This window comes from Sitophilus oryzae, unplaced genomic scaffold (genome assembly GCF_002938485.1).
Source record: "Sitophilus oryzae breed Bouriz unplaced genomic scaffold, Soryzae_2.0 scaffold_2024_pilon_pilon, whole genome shotgun sequence".
In the NCBI taxonomy this organism is placed as follows: domain Eukaryota; kingdom Metazoa; phylum Arthropoda; class Insecta; order Coleoptera; family Curculionidae; genus Sitophilus; species Sitophilus oryzae.
Genome location: NW_022146752.1, coordinates 202,193 through 220,504, shown reverse-complemented (window position 1 = coordinate 220,504; position 18,312 = coordinate 202,193). Strand labels below are relative to the sequence as shown.

At 33.0% G+C, this 18,312-nt stretch overlaps 1 protein-coding gene across 1 annotated transcript; it reads left to right on the top strand.

The window, feature by feature from the left end:
* Nucleotides 1-14,769: 14,769 nt before the first annotated feature.
* On the top strand, nt 14,770-18,096 carry LOC115884171. Its single transcript, XM_030902672.1, has one exon. The coding sequence runs from the start codon at nt 14,770-14,772 to the stop codon at nt 18,094-18,096; it is 3,327 nt and encodes a 1,108-aa protein (XP_030758532.1).
* The last annotated feature ends 216 nt before the right edge of the window (nt 18,097-18,312 follow it).

The window sequence follows — 18,312 nt, the reverse complement described above, 5'->3', positions numbered from 1 at the left end:
TTTTTACTTGCCATTGTCTTGTCGTTCACGTTGCACGTTGACTCTTCGTTGTGGCACACACAATCTGAATTTCGGATATGATGCAGAACTGATAAGTTGGACCAAATATATTAATTGCAGGTAATCAAAGACATATTTTTGTTAACTTTGCAAACATTTAAGGCATGCAATAATTTTAAAAAATTTTGACGTGAGATAGAAGAATTTTTGCATATTTCGGGCTCCTACGTGGGTAACCCTACGTTTAACCAATATGCGGGCTTTTACGGTAACATAATACTCATTCTGATAGGTTTAGTCTGGCTCCATAATGAAACTGTGGGTTCGAGGTGCTATTGCAAATTAATGCCATTAATTCTATGTATATATATACATACATACCTCACATTTCTATAGTGTCGTGATCGTGACCATTCATGAATCCGTACACGTTCATCTCCATCATTAATATTTTTCTTACTAAATTCTTCACTTTTATAAAAAGCCATCACGATAAAAATCAAATATCAAAATACTAATACAATATCACTATATATATATTACAATATATTTGCAAATGGCAATTAGCGATACGTTAGACTGCCGGAGTGCTGACGTCACGAATGTCAAATTGCTTTCCAAACAAGCTTTAGTTCTTTTATAGTTCTATTGAGCTCTTCCAAATGACGTCACAAGTTAATATAAAATGTAAAAAACAGGTGATTGCTGACCACCGCCGACTTTTGTGTCTGGTATTTTCAATACGCCTATGATGGTTGCGCATGTTGCAAAATCTGTAATTTTTTTTAAAATTAGTTTTTTTGTAATTACCTTAAATACCATTTATTTTTATTTGAAATTGCTGCACTAATACTAATAATAACTGGTTGGACGAATACTAATAATAACTAATAGTAATAATATTTAATAATAGATTAGGTAAAATATATATCATTTATTAATTTTATTTTTATTTTAATTTAATTAATTGTAATTAATAAAATTGCGTTTATCTCATCAAGGAGGCTGAATTCGACAAAATATCAAGAGATAATTTTTAATTGGCATTAGACGGCCTACATAAGAACTCAGGAATCCAATTTTGATATCAAAAGAAAAAAATCAGTGGCGCGCATGTTTTTTTTGAAAAATATTACAGTGGTAACCCATATGCACTTCCCTGATGAATTTATTGACACTATTTTAGCATTAAAATATGTAGCACTTATAGTAACTTTTAGCCTCAAAATTCCATTCGAATCACTAAAAGTACTTGGATAATAAATCGAAAGGTTATGAAGGCTTTAACTGTAGTTACGAAACAAAGCAGAATCAGAAATATACGTCGCGTCGAACAAAATAAAAATCGTTGGGGGCTATCGATTAGGCTAATAAATGTGTGCAGAGCTACCACTACACAAATATAGCTCTTATGGGATGTTTTCAATGAGTTTTAAATTTCCCACTCGATATTGTTTTGGCAACGTCGAGGAAGCAGTAGCAGCGGTACCACGTTTATTTGACATTTTCCCAGAATTTTCTGAACGTCAGTTGAGAGTTGTGTCTCGTGTGTATTGTATCTTTTAAAACCTTTATCTATCGAAACGAAAACTGTTGTTTTCAGAATATTTTGTGTAGTAGTAGGTAGTTTTTTCCTTGAAAAATGCCTAAGCAGTTAAATAGTCAGTGCCAAGAATTAGTGTCATCTCTGATGCAATATTTTGAGAAAGAAAGAGACAATAACGGCCCGTTGTTACCTTTAAAGGCGGTTCGAGAAGTAAGTAAAACATAAAAATAAAGACGTTTGGTAATAATTAACCTAATATATATTTTTAGCGTGTAGCAGCGGCCTTCAACTTAAACATTTCTACTGTGAGTACAATTTCTCAGAAGATAAAAAATGGTAAACCCTTAACTTCACCTAGAAAGCGTACATATTCTCAAAGGGTAACAAATACCGAAACACTGAATACAAGTGCTATTCGTAATATAATTTACACCATGTACGAATCTAAGTACCCTAAATTTATAAAGAAAATAATTTTTTCATAATAAATATGGGTTATGCGTAGATGTTTTACAGTTTATATTTTTATTTTCAGAACAACATAACTTTGAGTTCCTTATTAATACAATTAAAAGAAAAGCAGCTGTTTGAGGGATGCCGTATGTCACGCTGTAGTTTAATAAAAAAAATTGGATTTAAATTTAAAAAGGATGATCCAAAGCGAGGGCTGATGAAACTTACACATGTTGCTTTAAAACGCTTTGAATTTTTGAAGTCCTACATTAAACAGAAAGAAGAAGCTGTATATAAATTTGTATTTTTGGACGAAATCTGGATTTTCCAAAAAGGGTACAATAGGTCGTCCGTGGCAGGATGATAAACGAAGTGTAAAAACTACAAAGGTTGATAGTAAAAGGTACGCTACATTAAATTAACATTAGTCATATTGACCTAAAAGATTTAAAAAAAAATAATTGTTTTAGATATATCGTACTTCATGCTGGAAACGAAGGTGGGTTTATTGAAGGGGCAGAAGTTATATTTTCTCCAAAAACTGAACTTTCTGATTACCATGGGTAAAAGAATAGAGATAATTTCATGCAATGGTTTGAAAATCAGTTATTAAAAAATTTAACTGATCCGTCTTTAATTATCATGGGCAATGCTCCCTATCACAGCATGTTGTTAAACAGAGCCCCTAACCTAACCTCAACTACTAAAGCTGCAATACAAGATTGGTTGGTTAATAACAACATTGACTTTACAACCAAAATACTAAAAAGTGAACTACTTAGAATTCTGGCAAAGTATTTATTAACACATTGCTATAGTGACACATTTATTAACTCGACTTAATTTTTTAGAAACAAACCAGAAAAAAATATGTGGTAGATGATCTAGCAGAGCAATATGGACACAAAGTCTTACGACTTCCTCCATACCACTGTATTTTTAAACCAATTGGGCATATTTGGGGAATTGCGAAACCATACTATAGCAAACATGTTGGTAGAAATGGTACTTCAGCACAGGGCTGTACAGATATGTGGAATGAAGCACTTAAAACCATAACTTCTGAAATATGGAAAAGTGCGATCAAGCCTACAGAACAAGAGATTTTAAAGTGGTATGACAAGGAGCACATTCTTTACCGACAAGAAGTTCTCCCATTGATCATTAGTACTGAGGACGATAGTGATTGAAGCTAATACGAATCAGAATATGATTAAATCACAACGTAAAATATTATTGCTTGTTAGTTTATTACTCTTTTTAAAATTGTATTTTATTTATATTTTGTAATGTAAAATCTCTAGGGTAACGTATTAGTGCATAGGTATAACCTAACAAAAAAATGTATTTTTTGTTTTATTTTTATATATATATATATATATATATATATATATATATATATATATATATATATATATATATATATATATATATATATATATATATATATATATATATATATATATATATATATATATATATATATATATATATATATATATATATATATATATATATATATATATATATATATATATATATATATATATATATATATATATATATATATGTATTTACTTTTTTATATAATTAATAATTGTTGTATTTTTCTAATTTTATATCAATATGTAGTCGTGATTTAATTTTAACTCTATATATTATAATAAAGTATTTTAAAGTAGACCAGTGAAGTGAGTTTTTTTAATCTAACCTAACGTAAACAAAACCTACTAATCTTCTAAGGAAAATACTTATTAATTCTTGAAATATTTACCACTCTTTATAATAGATAATATTTTGAATTGCCCGAAACCCAGACTGTTTTTTTTTTAGAATTTAGAATGAGTGGGAGGGGGGTTAATCACTTCGACCTTACAGATCCATTGTGTCCCCCTTTCTTGAAACCCAGACTGTTATGTTTGAAACATTTTGTTTAAAACAGAGTATTAAATAAGTTTGGTGTGTGTTTATTTCAATAAAAAATGAGAAAAACATTCAAAATAAAAAAAAAACAACTATAATACAAAAGGAATAAAAAACAGAGTAATCAGCTCAACTTAGTATTGTCTAAATAAACTATTAATTCTGTTCTGCTACTTGGAGGAGCACCATTAAGGTTTCTAAAATCGAATTAAGTTTTGTCCTTTGGCTTTATCATTACTCAACACGATATGGTTTAAAACAGAGAATTTCCTGATTCCCGTGTTATGTACCGCGTTCAGCTTATTTAAATAAGACCGCGGTGTGGCATAAACTTGGGACCCGTTTAAAAGCAACCCCCCGATTTAAAGCAATAAAGCATACTTCAACTATAATATATGTATTCTATAATGTTATTATATGCCTACCTTAACCGTGTACTTTAAAACTGCGATCAGTGCGTAACTAAAGTACGAATCTCCTATTGCTAGGAACCTCAATGAGATGACAAAACGTTCCTGTGTTGGGATGGGGTCTCTGTAGTTGGTGTGTGGTTTTTCGTTCTTGCTAATGATAGGGCCAATTAAACAAAACAGATTTCCAAAATGTGTGCCCGACATTCTTAAAACTTGATCAAAATTCACCTCGTATACTTATATCACCTTCTCTAGCATCTTGCAATAGATTAGGCCATCTGTGTCAACGTATACTTTTGTTCTTTTTAACGATAAAATATGAGTTACATACATAACACATGTAACATAAAATATGAGTTACTAGCAAAAATAAAGTAAAAATAAATCCTCGTCATCTTGTTTTCTCAAGTTTGCTGCGCGCCACATTTTCACAACTTTGACCCAAATTTTGAAACACTTTCAAAACAAAACTGTTCGAATTTTCTGTTCAAACGAACATTTCGTGTTTTGTTCATGTCCTGTCTGCTTGGTGGAAAACCGCCATAAAGATGATGGCATAAATCTAAATGAATCAATAAACCGTAATTTTACATCTGAATCGTATTACTGAGAGTATCTTGATATCTCCGTTCTTACCCAATGCACGCACCAGGTAGTGTCCGTCGTAATTTGAGAAATTGTGGAATACTACCGGTACTACAAAAGTTTCTGACGTTCAAATTGCAACTAGAGGTGGGAATTCTAGTTCCTTGGGAGGAACTAGTTCCTTAGTTCTAGTTCCTCCAGAGGAATAGTTCCTTGAACTAGGTCTTTAGTTCACAATAGTTCCCGACTAACATTGACATCCCCCTCGCTTGCTAATGCGTTTCGTTGTCAGTCAGAACTATTCAGTATATGTATAGTACGATCTGTATAATTTTTATAATCTACGGAGATATAACGAGACGTGTAATTGTGTATGTTAAAAACATATAGGTAAGTTGTATTGCAGATAAAAAAAAATAAAAAAAAATTCAAATCAGAATTTAAAAAACTATATCACAAATCAATTGGAGCAAATATTACAAAAATTTTACGAAAAATTGCATTTTTCCTCACTTCAAGCTTTTTGTTTTTGTCTAAAAGTTCAGAATATCTGGTTCGTTTTATAAGATATTTCTTAATTTTAGGGACCTAAAGTGAAACCCATAAAATATTTAAAAAACAAACTAAAAATCAAAAACAGTATCCACGACAAATTTCTGTGATAATTACGCCGCGCCGGCTGTGGCAATAGACAAGGCCGAATCCATCGTCGTCGCCTTGTATTATATCTCGGATCTGGCGACTGAATAGATTCCCGTAAACTAGTCTTTTAACAGTTCCTCTATGTCCGGATCCGATAACTTACGGCTGGCACTCCCCACGCCGGCCTAGCATCAATCGCGCTGGCTGATCCATACGTAAACTAGTCTTTTATTTAGTTCCTCGAGTTCCGGATCCGATAACATACGGCATACGGCTGGCACTCCCCACTCCTGCCTAACATCGATCGCGCTGGCCCGATCCGTTCGTATGTAAACTAGTATTTTATTTAGTTTAGTTCCTCTATGTCCGGATGCGATAACGTACGGCTGGCACTCCCCACTCTTGCCTACCATCGGGCTACGCGCGCTAGCTGATCCGCCGCCGTCGCATATTATTCTATATCGGTCACAGTCTCGATCTCGGAATAGGTCCTGAGGAACTAGTTCCTTTCATTCCGGGGTCGGAATAGTTCATTGGAACTAGTTTGTTCACGAACTACACACCTTTAATTGCAACTGTTATGCGCAAGACTTCGATATCTGCCTGTTGGATGACAGTAATCTCGAACACGATCATCGTTTGGTGTAAAAGATTTCTCGCAAATGTAGCAATGGGAAGTAATGTTAAAGTCATGTTGTTGAATTATAGATATTTCCATTATTACTAAAGCTTTCAATTTTGAATCAATAAATTTAGAAATATTTTCGAGTTATAAACCACTCTATAAGGTTCGGGTCTCGTTTGCTTTTATAATAGGCTAATATGTCATCTATGCGCATTTTAAATAACATACTACACTGAAAGCTGTACGTTTTTTGATATTTATTCGTTTTAGTTGGGTTTTTATCGGTGGAGGGTTCTAGATATGCTTCAAAGTCGGCATATATTATAAAATGCAACACTTATTTTTGTGTAAAATTTTTAAAATACAACTTTGTCTCTTTAGGAAATAATATTTTGCAGTTATTTATTTTACAACGTCTACCAAATGGTTATTTAGTTTGGCTTCGTTGTGAAAATAATTCAAACATCTGTTGCAAATATATTTTGTTGCATGTTTTTTACTCAACTGCATTGAAACAAGTCAAGAACCTATCTAGACTTGTTATGTTAAGGACCTCCTTAATCCAAACATGAAATTTTAGTTCATTACCGCTCTGTTAGATCAGATGCAGTCAGATGGTTAGTTTTAAGAAATTCTTGAAAAAGGCCTAACAAGCCGAAACATATGTAGAGATAAAATTACTCTCATTAAACTTGAAACATCTAAAAGCATGTTTCATTAAAATACTACTAATGTTAATTTTTTCTAACGTCTTTTCTGTATAATATGATATTAATTATATTTTGGTTGGACAAATTTGTGTATAAAGAAAAAGTCACTGAGAAATTAGTCTCCGGGGGCTCTCAAAACCAGTAGTTTTTTTTCATAAAACAGATATTTTTATTTTTAAGCGTCCTGTTTCTATAGCGATATGATCGGAAAAAACAAATTGTATCAATAAACATTAGAAATGACGATCGATGACTTACACATAAACTTACACACAAAATATCATCGATCGGCATTTCTAATGTTACTTGGTACTGTTTTTTTTACAAGATGTAGTATTATACAGTACTATTTCTTTATTTTTTATTATAGAAATGAACTCGCAAAGCTGGATTTATAAACTCTAAGTTGTAGTTCAGTTGCCGTTCAAAATGTCCAATGCTATGAAATGAACGGATTTATAGTCAGTTGGTCGAAAAGTTGGCAGTTCGTTTTACGTTCAGGGGAGTTTCGAAATGGTCAATATATACACTGGCAAATCACGAATTAGGAAACTCGTTTTCATTGGTTCAATTTTAATGAACATGGCGGCGCTGTCAGAAAGTTTAATTTTTATGCGATTCGTAATATTTAAAATTTGCGCCGCGGGAAAATTCGAATGATTTCAATTTTTGCGAAGGATTCGGGCGAATTGTAAGTACGCGTTTGCACAGAAGGGAGCTCAAGACCTCTTGTTGATTATACTTACGACATGACACCGCCGTTTCGCTTTCGCCACGATTCGCTTTCCACGTGGTAGCCTCTGTTTTCTCCCTTGTAGTATTTTGTTTATTCTTTCAGTTTTGTTTATTTTTTTTTATTACTTTTACTTTAGTTTAGTTTTGTTTACGTAGGTAGTGTAAGTTACTTGTTGTTTTTTCGTATTTAGTTTATATCTTTTAGTTATCTGTTTGTTTTAGAGTACATTACATGAGTACCTAACATACTTTTTTATAATTTGGTATATTTAGTTAGATTAGTAGGATTTTGGGTTAGTGTTTATAGTGTTGTACTTACCTAGGCTGGAAAGTTGAAATTCGAAATGGATTTAGAGGCTGCAGCTGCAGACTTGGAAGTAGTAAGTTTGTTCAATAGAAAAAATTAAGGCCAGGTTATTGATACATCCTTTTCTTATTACAGTACGAGGTTGAATGCCATGAATGTGGGGAAGTTGTCCCCATCTATGCTGGCTCCCAACATGGCTGCTTTGTCAGTGGTAGTGAGCCCTTGGATGAAAGTCTTGGGATGGAGGCTCCCAAGAAAACTGTGGCCTCACCGAGAGTTTCATCCGAAGATGAAATCATCGCAAAATTGGCAGAGGCGGTTCAGGCCCGACCACCTTTATGGGACCATACTCTACCCCTAAAGGAAAGGGCCAAAGATATTAGAGAGAAAATGTGGAAAGAAGCCCACTTCGAAATGAATGGGTACATTCCCCTGGAAAAAATTGAACAAAAATGGAGGAATTTGAGGGATGCTTTCCTTGAGCACTTAAAGTAAGATTTTTATTCTTTAATTATTCTTGTTTTTGAAAAGCTTTAAAATTTATATTTACGAAAAAAATTAAATTTTAATTATTGACCATCAATGAATGTTATTAATTTTTCTTTTGTCTGTAGGACATATACACCATCAGGATCAGGGAGGGCTCCAACACCAACATCTTCTGGGGCATATAGCAGATGTAACCCCCCCCAGAGGATGCACTGACGCCGACGACATCACAAAAAGGGAAGGAGAAAGAAAAGTAAGTTTTTTGTTATTATAATTTATATATATATATATATTTTTTTTTCGATGGGTTTCTTTGAAATGCTTTAACAAATTTTTGTATTAAAGATGATGTAGACACCATTATTGTCGAGGCCCTCAAACTGCCAGCGCCAACAAATCCACCACCACCACCAATATCATCACTGCCCAAAATTTCCCCAGCCCTGATAACAATTCTCCTCTTATAATATTGCCACCATCAATTTCACAATCCACAAAATTAGAGGGGCAATATTTGTCACTGTCTAACTTTTGTACATCTGATTTCCTTAAATAGTTGTGTAAATAACATATTGCACCACTGTATTCTGATATGTGTGTTTTCCATCAATAGCCCCAACACAATTGGGAAAATTCCATTTGTTCTCAAAATTTTCAGCAATTTGTTCCCAATTAATTTTTGTTGGAACTGGCAGGTATTCATATTTTAAAGTTTCCCAAATAGCATTACAAGTAGTATTAAGTATAACAGATACTGTGCTTAACCCTAGCCTATAAAGATATGAAATACTCTTCATACTATTCCCTGATGCCAAATACCTAACATATTCTTTTATTTTTAAAATATAAAGTATAATAGTTAGAATAAAATAATTTTATAGAGTTAAGCTAAAATTAAAAGTATATACTCACTAACCTTAGAGTAACTGAAGTCATTTCTACAGAAGAAACTGGTTCCCGTAAATGGTAAATTTTTCACAAACATGGTGTTAGTTTTGCCACTTAAATATCTTGTCTTCTACATACATGAAAATTTCGATTTTTTTTCGTCTTTCGTACGCATTTCTTGCCCCTTGTGTGCGTAATTTAAATATTTCGCAAGTTCCAACAGATCTATTTTTTTTGTCTTCGACGTTTTAACAATAAATATAAAACAAGTTTACGTTTTCTGTTCCAATGCCACAATTGATTTTGGTCACATTGATACTGATATTCATAAAATCTTTGCTCATAATCATAATCCATTATTTTTAATGTATTAACAAAACAGTGGGCAAATATAAAATAAAAAGAAAAACTACTAAACAGGAGATAGGTTATGTTATATTATCGATTAAAACATATCAAAATTGTCAAATTAATTGACATTCTATTTTTATTCGGATTCGTAATTCGCAATTCGTTATTCGCAAGTGTATGAAAGCGGCTTAAGTCGGCAGTTCGCGACCGTTCGGAACAGCCAATCAGTAGGCTAATTCAAATACGTGATATATTACGCTCGGGTGACGCTCAAAGTATGTTCTGTCGTTCTGTGGAGATAGGAAAGTTTAGTTCATCTATGGCCATAGCGTCGGCGTGTTCATTTTGTTTCTGTCGTTGTATTGATAACCTCGTGGAACGGCCTCGTGGTTAAATTTTGGTTGAATTTCTCTTATTTTCTGTTTGTTAGTAATTATGTCTTTAGTAGAGATAGAATTGTGCGAGATTGACGATATAAGTGGTTTTTTTTATTAGATTTAATAACAAATTATGAACATTTATATAATATGGAACACCGTGATTATAAACATCTTTTAAAAAAACATCAAACGTGGGTGGAAGTCGCACAAATATTGTAATTGTTGTGTATTTTTACTTAATTTTAGTGTATAGTGTTTACTAATAAAGTTATTATTCAGCTGAAGAATGCTAAAAGAGGTGGAAGGCCTTAAGAGACCGGTATACAAAGGAGAAAAGGATTGTCTCTAAATCCGAATCCGAGGTGCCGCGCCGGCGCCCAATATTTCGATATGGGAAAAAAGTGGACATTTAAGTATAAAGTCAACATTGAAAAGTACTATTTCTTTTCATCAGCAAATTGGCAATACCCTACGCTATGTTGGTTCACATTATTTTTTTTTACAACATTTAGTTTCCGAATAAATTTAATTGAAACTTGCCCTTCCGTAAGTCACAAAAATTTAGCCAAAAACCTTGCCCATTTTACAAAAAAATGTGCTACAAAAGTATTGCTTGATTAAAAATTATTTTTTGTGTGCAAAATCTATAAACCTTTGGTAATGTATTTCTGTTAATTTTTCAAAAAATTATGCAGTAAGTAGACGGGAAACGTTTTTCCTTTTGGTTGAAGTCGTTTTAACATTGAAAATGTTTCTGTTATCCTATATAAGGGAGCCCAAATCGAATTAAAATGCTACATTTGCCACACCATGACGTCATATATACAAGGGTATAGGAAATCTCGGCGCAGCGGCGGCAGTCGGCCAGCGCGCGCGCAAAAACCATTACATCGCTAATTGTTTTGGTTTGGTATACCAATGATATGCAAAATATACCTGATATGCAAAAAATATGGGGTTTGCTTTGATACCTTGTCAAGACATAAGCGAAACTTTTAAATTGTTTCTTTTTTTTATTTAGGCCTTCGTTTTTCGTTAAATGAAAGTTATATTAAAAAAAGTCTATTTTTAAACCAAATTTTCGCATGATTGAAATGAGTTATTCATGTTTAAAGTTTTTTGGTCATAAGCGCTAATGGAAATGTTTTTTTGTAAATAATTATAAAAATTACTCCCTACGAAGACTTTATTGTGTACTGGATCAAAAAATAAGTATTTGTTTTCTCCATACGGTGGTATTAATATATCGATTTTTGATGATAGTGCCCTTTTACCCGGTCTAATTTTGTACTACTTTCGGAATAAGGGTCCCCATATCATGTACTGTACTTCCCCATATCATGTACCATCCCTGAAAAATTCAGCTTGTGACACCGAAGTGAGACGTAAAGTCAAAATAAGCTTTAATCTACCTACATCATAGGTAGGTGTAGGTACTCTAGGTATATTCTACCCAGACAGTAGCTTTCGACAGTAGTAATTAATTTGTTATCCGATAAGTAGTTGTCATTATATAAGTTTAATCATCTTATACCTCCTATAACGGTAGGTTTTGGATTTTTTCCTGATTGGTTTGTTAAAAATATACTGGGCATATAAATGTCTAACACAATACATGCTTATTGAATGTACTTATTTTAACTAATGCATTGTTTTGTTTTTTAATCTCACAAATAAGAAATGTTTTATAGTTTTATTATAAAAAACAGTGATTATATTAATTTATTTGCACCCCTTTACAACTGTTTTCTGTATGGGGTGTGTAACCAGGAAGTATATTTTCGTAACCTCTACGATATAAGACGGCCACAAAGTGTTTTATTACTTAATGCTTAGATTAAAATTTAATAATATATTTGTATATAAAATAAAATAGACTAGAAAGTCAATTAATTAATATTGACGTAATTACTAAATAATTACAAGATTTTTTTCTAATTATTTTTAGTGTATTTTTAGTCACCTAATTATAAAGGAGAGAGATATTTAAACATTGCATTATTTTACTCACAAATAAATGTTTTATGGTTTTATTATAAAACAAGGATTACATTTATTATACACCCCTTTAACCCAAACACTCCAAGGAGGATATTTCAGACCCTTATTTAAAGTGGACAAGCTTTATTAGTCAATGTTTTAATACCCAGCGTCTTTAATAAAAAAAAATCTAATATAATTTTTCATAGAAATGATCTGACATAAAAAGCAAATTTTTATCTAAAAACTTTTAATTATCTACAAGGAGTAAGCCGCTGACAAATGTCTGTATACTAATGCCAAAGTAATGCCAAAAATACAAATTAAATACCAAAATTTCTCATATAATTCCCCACTAATGCCAAGCTGATTCCAATATAATACCACTAATACCACGAATAATATGTAACACATTTGTTTAACGAATTAACCTGTAACAATAGTGGTAGGTAGGTGCACAGATTTTTTCCTAGGTAACTTAAAAGTCGTTAAAAAGTCTAATTATATTTAAAGAAGATATAATTCCAACTAATTGCATTATAAGACCAATAATGCACAAGTAAAACAATTAAAAAAAAACAAACTATTAAAATTTTAGCGTTTTTAATTTGTGTAACATATTTCTTTCAAAAATTAACCTGTAACAATAGTGGTAGGTACGCGCACAGATTTTTTCGCTAGGTAACTTATTAAGTCGTTAAACAGGTCTATAAAAGCTATAACAACATAGGTAACTAATATTTATAATGTCATTCGAGTTTTAATCTCAAATAATAAATGTTTTTACTGGTGTATTTCTGAAGTGTTCATTATTAAAAGTAGATATTCTTCAAGTTATGTGAAGTAATAAGTAATGTTTCCGGTGAGACCGCGTATATGTCACCGGATTCTGGTTAGTATATAAATATAGATTAGTTTTTTATATTTTTCTTTCAAAATAAGACTAATTTCTTCTTATTCTTTTAATACAGTGTTTCTCTTTCCTAAAATGTTATACTTAATTTTCGCTTAAAATTAAAAAATCACAAATGGAGATCACAAACGTTATTGAATAAAGTTTATACAAATCACTTTACCATAACAAAAAAGTAAAAACATGTCATGGCGGAAGATATTCAGGTGGCATTTCACACATTTATATATTAAAATCGAGACTAAAATAATAAACTTGCGTGACATGTTATACATGTAGAGCAGAAAGTTTCAGAACTCGATTAATACGCAATACGCTACGCAGTCAACTTGTTCCTATGCGCGGATGAGCGTCTTCAAGACTCTTTCATCGGCCAGGGTCACGACGCCGCGCGCCGCCGAAGAGGAATCGGCCTACGTTTGGCTAAACAGGCTGGACACGGTGGACTACGATATTGACGAGTCTGAATATTTATAAAAATTTGCAAGTAAAATATGTTGGAAAAATAATTAATCCATACATATATAAAAGCTCAAAGGGTTTTTTTGTTGCATCCATCCCGCCGAAACCGCTTCACCAATCTTGATGATTCTTTTTTTAAATGAAAGGTATATATGTGTGTTTAGGAAACTCTCAAAATATATTTAATTTTATCTCTTTTAATTTTAAATTCAATATTAATTTATTCTATTATTTATTGTATACGCATATGTGGAACTAGAGAGGTTATTCCAAAGGGCTGAAACACGCCTGCGTCAATTAACCTTTGTACCACAATACACTTGATCGAAAGATCCCGCAAGAACCGCATCTATCGAAAGATCGATTCAACGTGCTAACCGCCGCCGCCGCAAATAACTTTATTTTAAATCTTCAAAAGGTCCTACCAATTCGGTACCGTTTACTCGTGCGAGTAGTTGTTCCTGATCCAGATACAGGGTGGCCACCCAGGAGAAAAAGACTACAACCCTCCAAGGTAAGCTTCGACCTCGTACCACGTTATTTTAGCAGGAATTTCTATTTTCGAGTTTATTACAATCATTTCTTTATTTCCTTTCTAAACATTGGTCCTTCGTAGCCGGATAACGCCGAATATAGCGAACTTTTGAAAGTAGAAAGCAAAAGTTATTTTTTCTCTCCTATTTCTTTCTTTTTTTTTTCTTCGCATTTAGATTTTCTATCAATATCTATTTTCCACATTCATTTCTATAAAAAGTTTATATTAACTACAGTTATATATTTCTCTAAGATTTAAATTTTCCTTTTGTTTTTCTCTTTTTCAATATTATCAGCGCAAGACCGCATCGCCAGTTCCATTCCGCGCCTGGCCATTTTAGATTCCACAGATTTGCGCGATAGCCAACGGACATTCTATCGATGGTCAGTAGTAATTGTGTCGTCTAAGGGAACTGTTCACCAAATCAATAAGTTTACTGATAAGCATACGCACTTCAAGTTTTTTTGTTTGTTGTTATTTTTATGTTTATACTACGAGGGAGACTTCAAATAAATAATATTATTTTTGTACATTATTTCATAATTTAGTAATTATGGCTGAACAAATACGCTTAAGAAAACTGAAAACAATAGAAGTAATTCTATTTCAGAGATTCAATATTTATTACAGTTAGCAGAACGTACCAAAACTGATAAAACAGTTCGCAGTTTATTTAAAGTTAGATGTGCAGAACTTGATGTTCTCAACGATGACTTTATAAAACAGCATCAAAATATTATTTCTAGTCTTGCAAATGAAGCTGACACCGATTTAGAACCAGAAAATGTTATAAGAACAGCATTTTTTAATGATTTTTATGTATGTAAAGTCCATGTACGTAGACTTATGCGAAATTGATATTGCAAATTCGCAAAAAATATTAAATTATTCTATGAATGCTACTACTTCAGGTACTTCTAATGAACATAATTATCATATAAAACCTCCAAATTTAGATATTCCTAAATTTAATGGTGATTATAGAACTTTTTCTACATTTATCGATCTCTATAATGCTCTGATACATAATAATCCAACATTAACGCCAATAGAAAAATTTCGTTACCTTCTTTCGTTAGTCGAGGGTAAACCATTGGGTGTTGTTAGTAGCCTGCCAATGACTTCAGACAATTATCAAACCACATATGATAACTTTGTTGATCGCTACAGTAACGTAAGATTTCGAGCGCAATCGCATTGGTATGCTATTAAAACTGCCCCTAAAGCTATTCGCGACCAACCTGAATCTCTTAGAAATCTTTTGGACACATTTTCACAAAATCTCGCCTCTTTAAAAAATTTAAATTTTCCAATTGAATCTTGGGACTTCATATTAGTTAACATGTTGTTGGAACGGGTTGATGATGATTTAATAACAAGGTTTGAACTTTCGCTTGCCTCAGGCACAATACCAAAATTTAAAGAATTATTTGAATTTTTAGAAAAATGTTGTAAAACTTATGAATCTCTTAATCTTTCTTTACCTTTAATTAATAACAAAAGATCAAATAAAATTAAATCACCATTACAACCTCGTCGTACTACTTCTCTTTTGGCAAAGCAAACAAAAAATAGTAATTCCGGATCTTGTTTACTTTGTAACGAAATGCATTCGTTATATAATTGTTCAACTTTTTTAAGCAAAACTCCTCAAGAAAGGTATCAGCTTTCCAAAAGGGCACATCTATGTGTTAACTGCTTAAGTAATATTCATTCTACGCAAAATTGTAAATCAGCTATGTCTTGTCGTAAATGTAATCAACGTCATCATACTCTTTTGCATTTTTCTTCAAGTAATATAGAACGCGCCACTCATAGTCCCGAATCAGCTTTACCTTCAACTTCTCGTGAAAATAGCTTTAATAATAAACCTCACTTTTCTGGTACACCTTCTAAAACTGTATTTTCAAATCGCGATGAGAATTCTTCGTTGAATCAGAGCTTCGCTGCGACAGGCTTGTTATCTAAATCTACATCAGTTCTATTAGGAACCGCGGTTATCGAAGTATTAGATAAGTTTGGTATATATCAATCAATGCGATGCTTGCTTGATCCTGGAAGTATGACTTCATTCATAACAGAGAAGTCTGCTAATACTCTTGGTTTACCAAAGGAAAGGGGACTTTATGAAATTCAAGGTCTTGATAATATGGTTACAAACTCCGGGCAAGCTACCGTTACACTTTCATTTCGACCGCTTAATTGTCCGGAATCAGTACTTAATACTGACGCTATTGTTTTACCTAAAATTTGCGATAGCTTACCTACTGCAATTTTGCCAGCTTCTTCTTGGTCTCATCTTAGCAATTTGAAACTTGCTGATCCGAAGTTTTATGTACCTGGTCCTATTGACATTCTGCTTGGTGCTGATGTATACACAAAAATTATCCTAAACGGATGTGTTCGAGGGATTCACGGAGAACCAGATCTTTTGAACACAATTTTTGGGTATGTTCCAATGGGTAAAATAGGTACATTTTGTGAAACGTCTACTGTAACTTCATTCTTTTGTAATTCGCATAAAATTAATACTGATGATATTCTTACAAAATTTTGGGAAGTAGAGTCAGTTCCTCTTTTGCCTATGCTGTCAGATAATGATCTTTTTTGTGAAGAACATTTCTTAAAAACATACCAGAGAAATTCCGATGGAAAATTTGTAGTGCATCTACCATTCCGCGATAACTTTCCTACTTTCCCCGGTATTCGTCAACTTGCTGAACAGCGATTTCTCTCTTTAGAACGTCGTCTATTAAAAGATCAAGAATTGTATAAATCTTATTGTCAATTTATGAAAGAATATCTTGATCTGGGACATATGAAACCTGTCAGTCATGAAACTGAGTTATCTTCCGCTTCGTATTATATTCCGCATCATTGCGTTTTAAAGCCTCAAGCTAGCTCAACCAAATTGCGAGTGGTTTTCAATGGTAGTGCGAAGCTCCCGAACCAAACCTCTCTCAACGATCATTTGTTTACCGGACCCAAACTTCAAAAAGACATTGTTGAACTCTTAATTCAATTTCGCTTTCATGTGTACGTTTTATGTACAGATATTAAAATGATGTATCGCAATATATTGATCACTTCTTCTCAACATCAGTATCAGAGAATTGTTTGGAGATTTTCTCGTAATGACCCTCTTCAGGACTACGAATTAATTACTGTCGTTTATGGTTTATCGCCTTCGCCTTTCTTAGCCTTACGCGCACTTCAGCAATTAGTCCTTGATGAAGGAGCAGATTTTCCCTTAGCATCTCATGCGATTTCAAATCATACTTATGTTGATGACGTGGTTACTGGAGCCACCACTTTCAGTGAAGCTCTCGCCCTTAAAAATGAACTAATAGCTTTGTTTTCTAAAGCTGGGCTTGACCTTAGAAAATGGGCAAGTAACGATCCCAATCTACTGAGTGATCTACCTTCTGACTTTTTATCAACTACTCATATAAATTTTGATGATCCTGAATCATCATTAAAAATTTTGGGTCTTCAGTGGAATCCCACAACGGATAACTTTCATTTTCATTTTAACTCTCTTGACAGACCTTGTACTAAACGAAACATGTTGTCAGAATTAGCTCGTATTTTTGACCCGTTAGGCTTCTTAGCTCCTGTTACCTTTTTTACTAAAACTTTAATCCAAAAGTTATGGTCGTCCCATATGGATTGGGACCAACAGCCCCCTGACGAAATTATCCGTATTTGGACGCGTTACAAAAATGAAATGCACTTGTTGTCTCAAATTGACCTTCCCCGGAAGATCCTATTTTCCGAGTGTGAGAATAGATGTGAGTTGCATGGTTTTTGTGATGCGTCTGAAAAAGGTTACGCCGCAGTTGTATATCTTAGAATTTTGAGAAACAACAAAAAAATAGATGTTCATTTAGTTGCTTCAAAAACTAAAGTTGCGCCTTTAAAGAAGTTAACAATTCCCCGTCTTGAGCTCTGCGCCGCTGTTCTTCTTGCTAAATTACTCGCATATTTAGTACCCATTTTTAAAACTAAAATATCTTTAGATAAAATTATTACCTGGTCTGACTCTAATATTGTTTTATATTGGCTTCACTCTCCACCTAGTCGTTGGAAAACTTTTGTTGCTAACCGAGTAGCTTATATTCAAGACAAGCCCCCACACGCAACTTGCCATACACGTTGAGTTCCAAGAACAACCCTGCTGATGTTGCTTCTCGAGGAATATTTCCATCAGAGTTTGTAAATTTTAGTACTTGGTTTCAGGACCTTCTTTCTTCATGATCTTGATGCTTTGTTAGGTTCAACCTCCGCATGCGCTACTCTAAATAGTACTTCAGAAGAAGAAAAAACATACTTCTTTTTCGCCGCTACTTCTGAAGAGAACTTTATTGACCTCTTT

Excerpts from the sequence above, each read along its gene's own strand:
- LOC115884171 (XM_030902672.1), top strand. The coding sequence starts at position 14,770 with ATGTACGTAGACTTATGCGAAATTGATATTGCAAATTCGCAAAAAATA.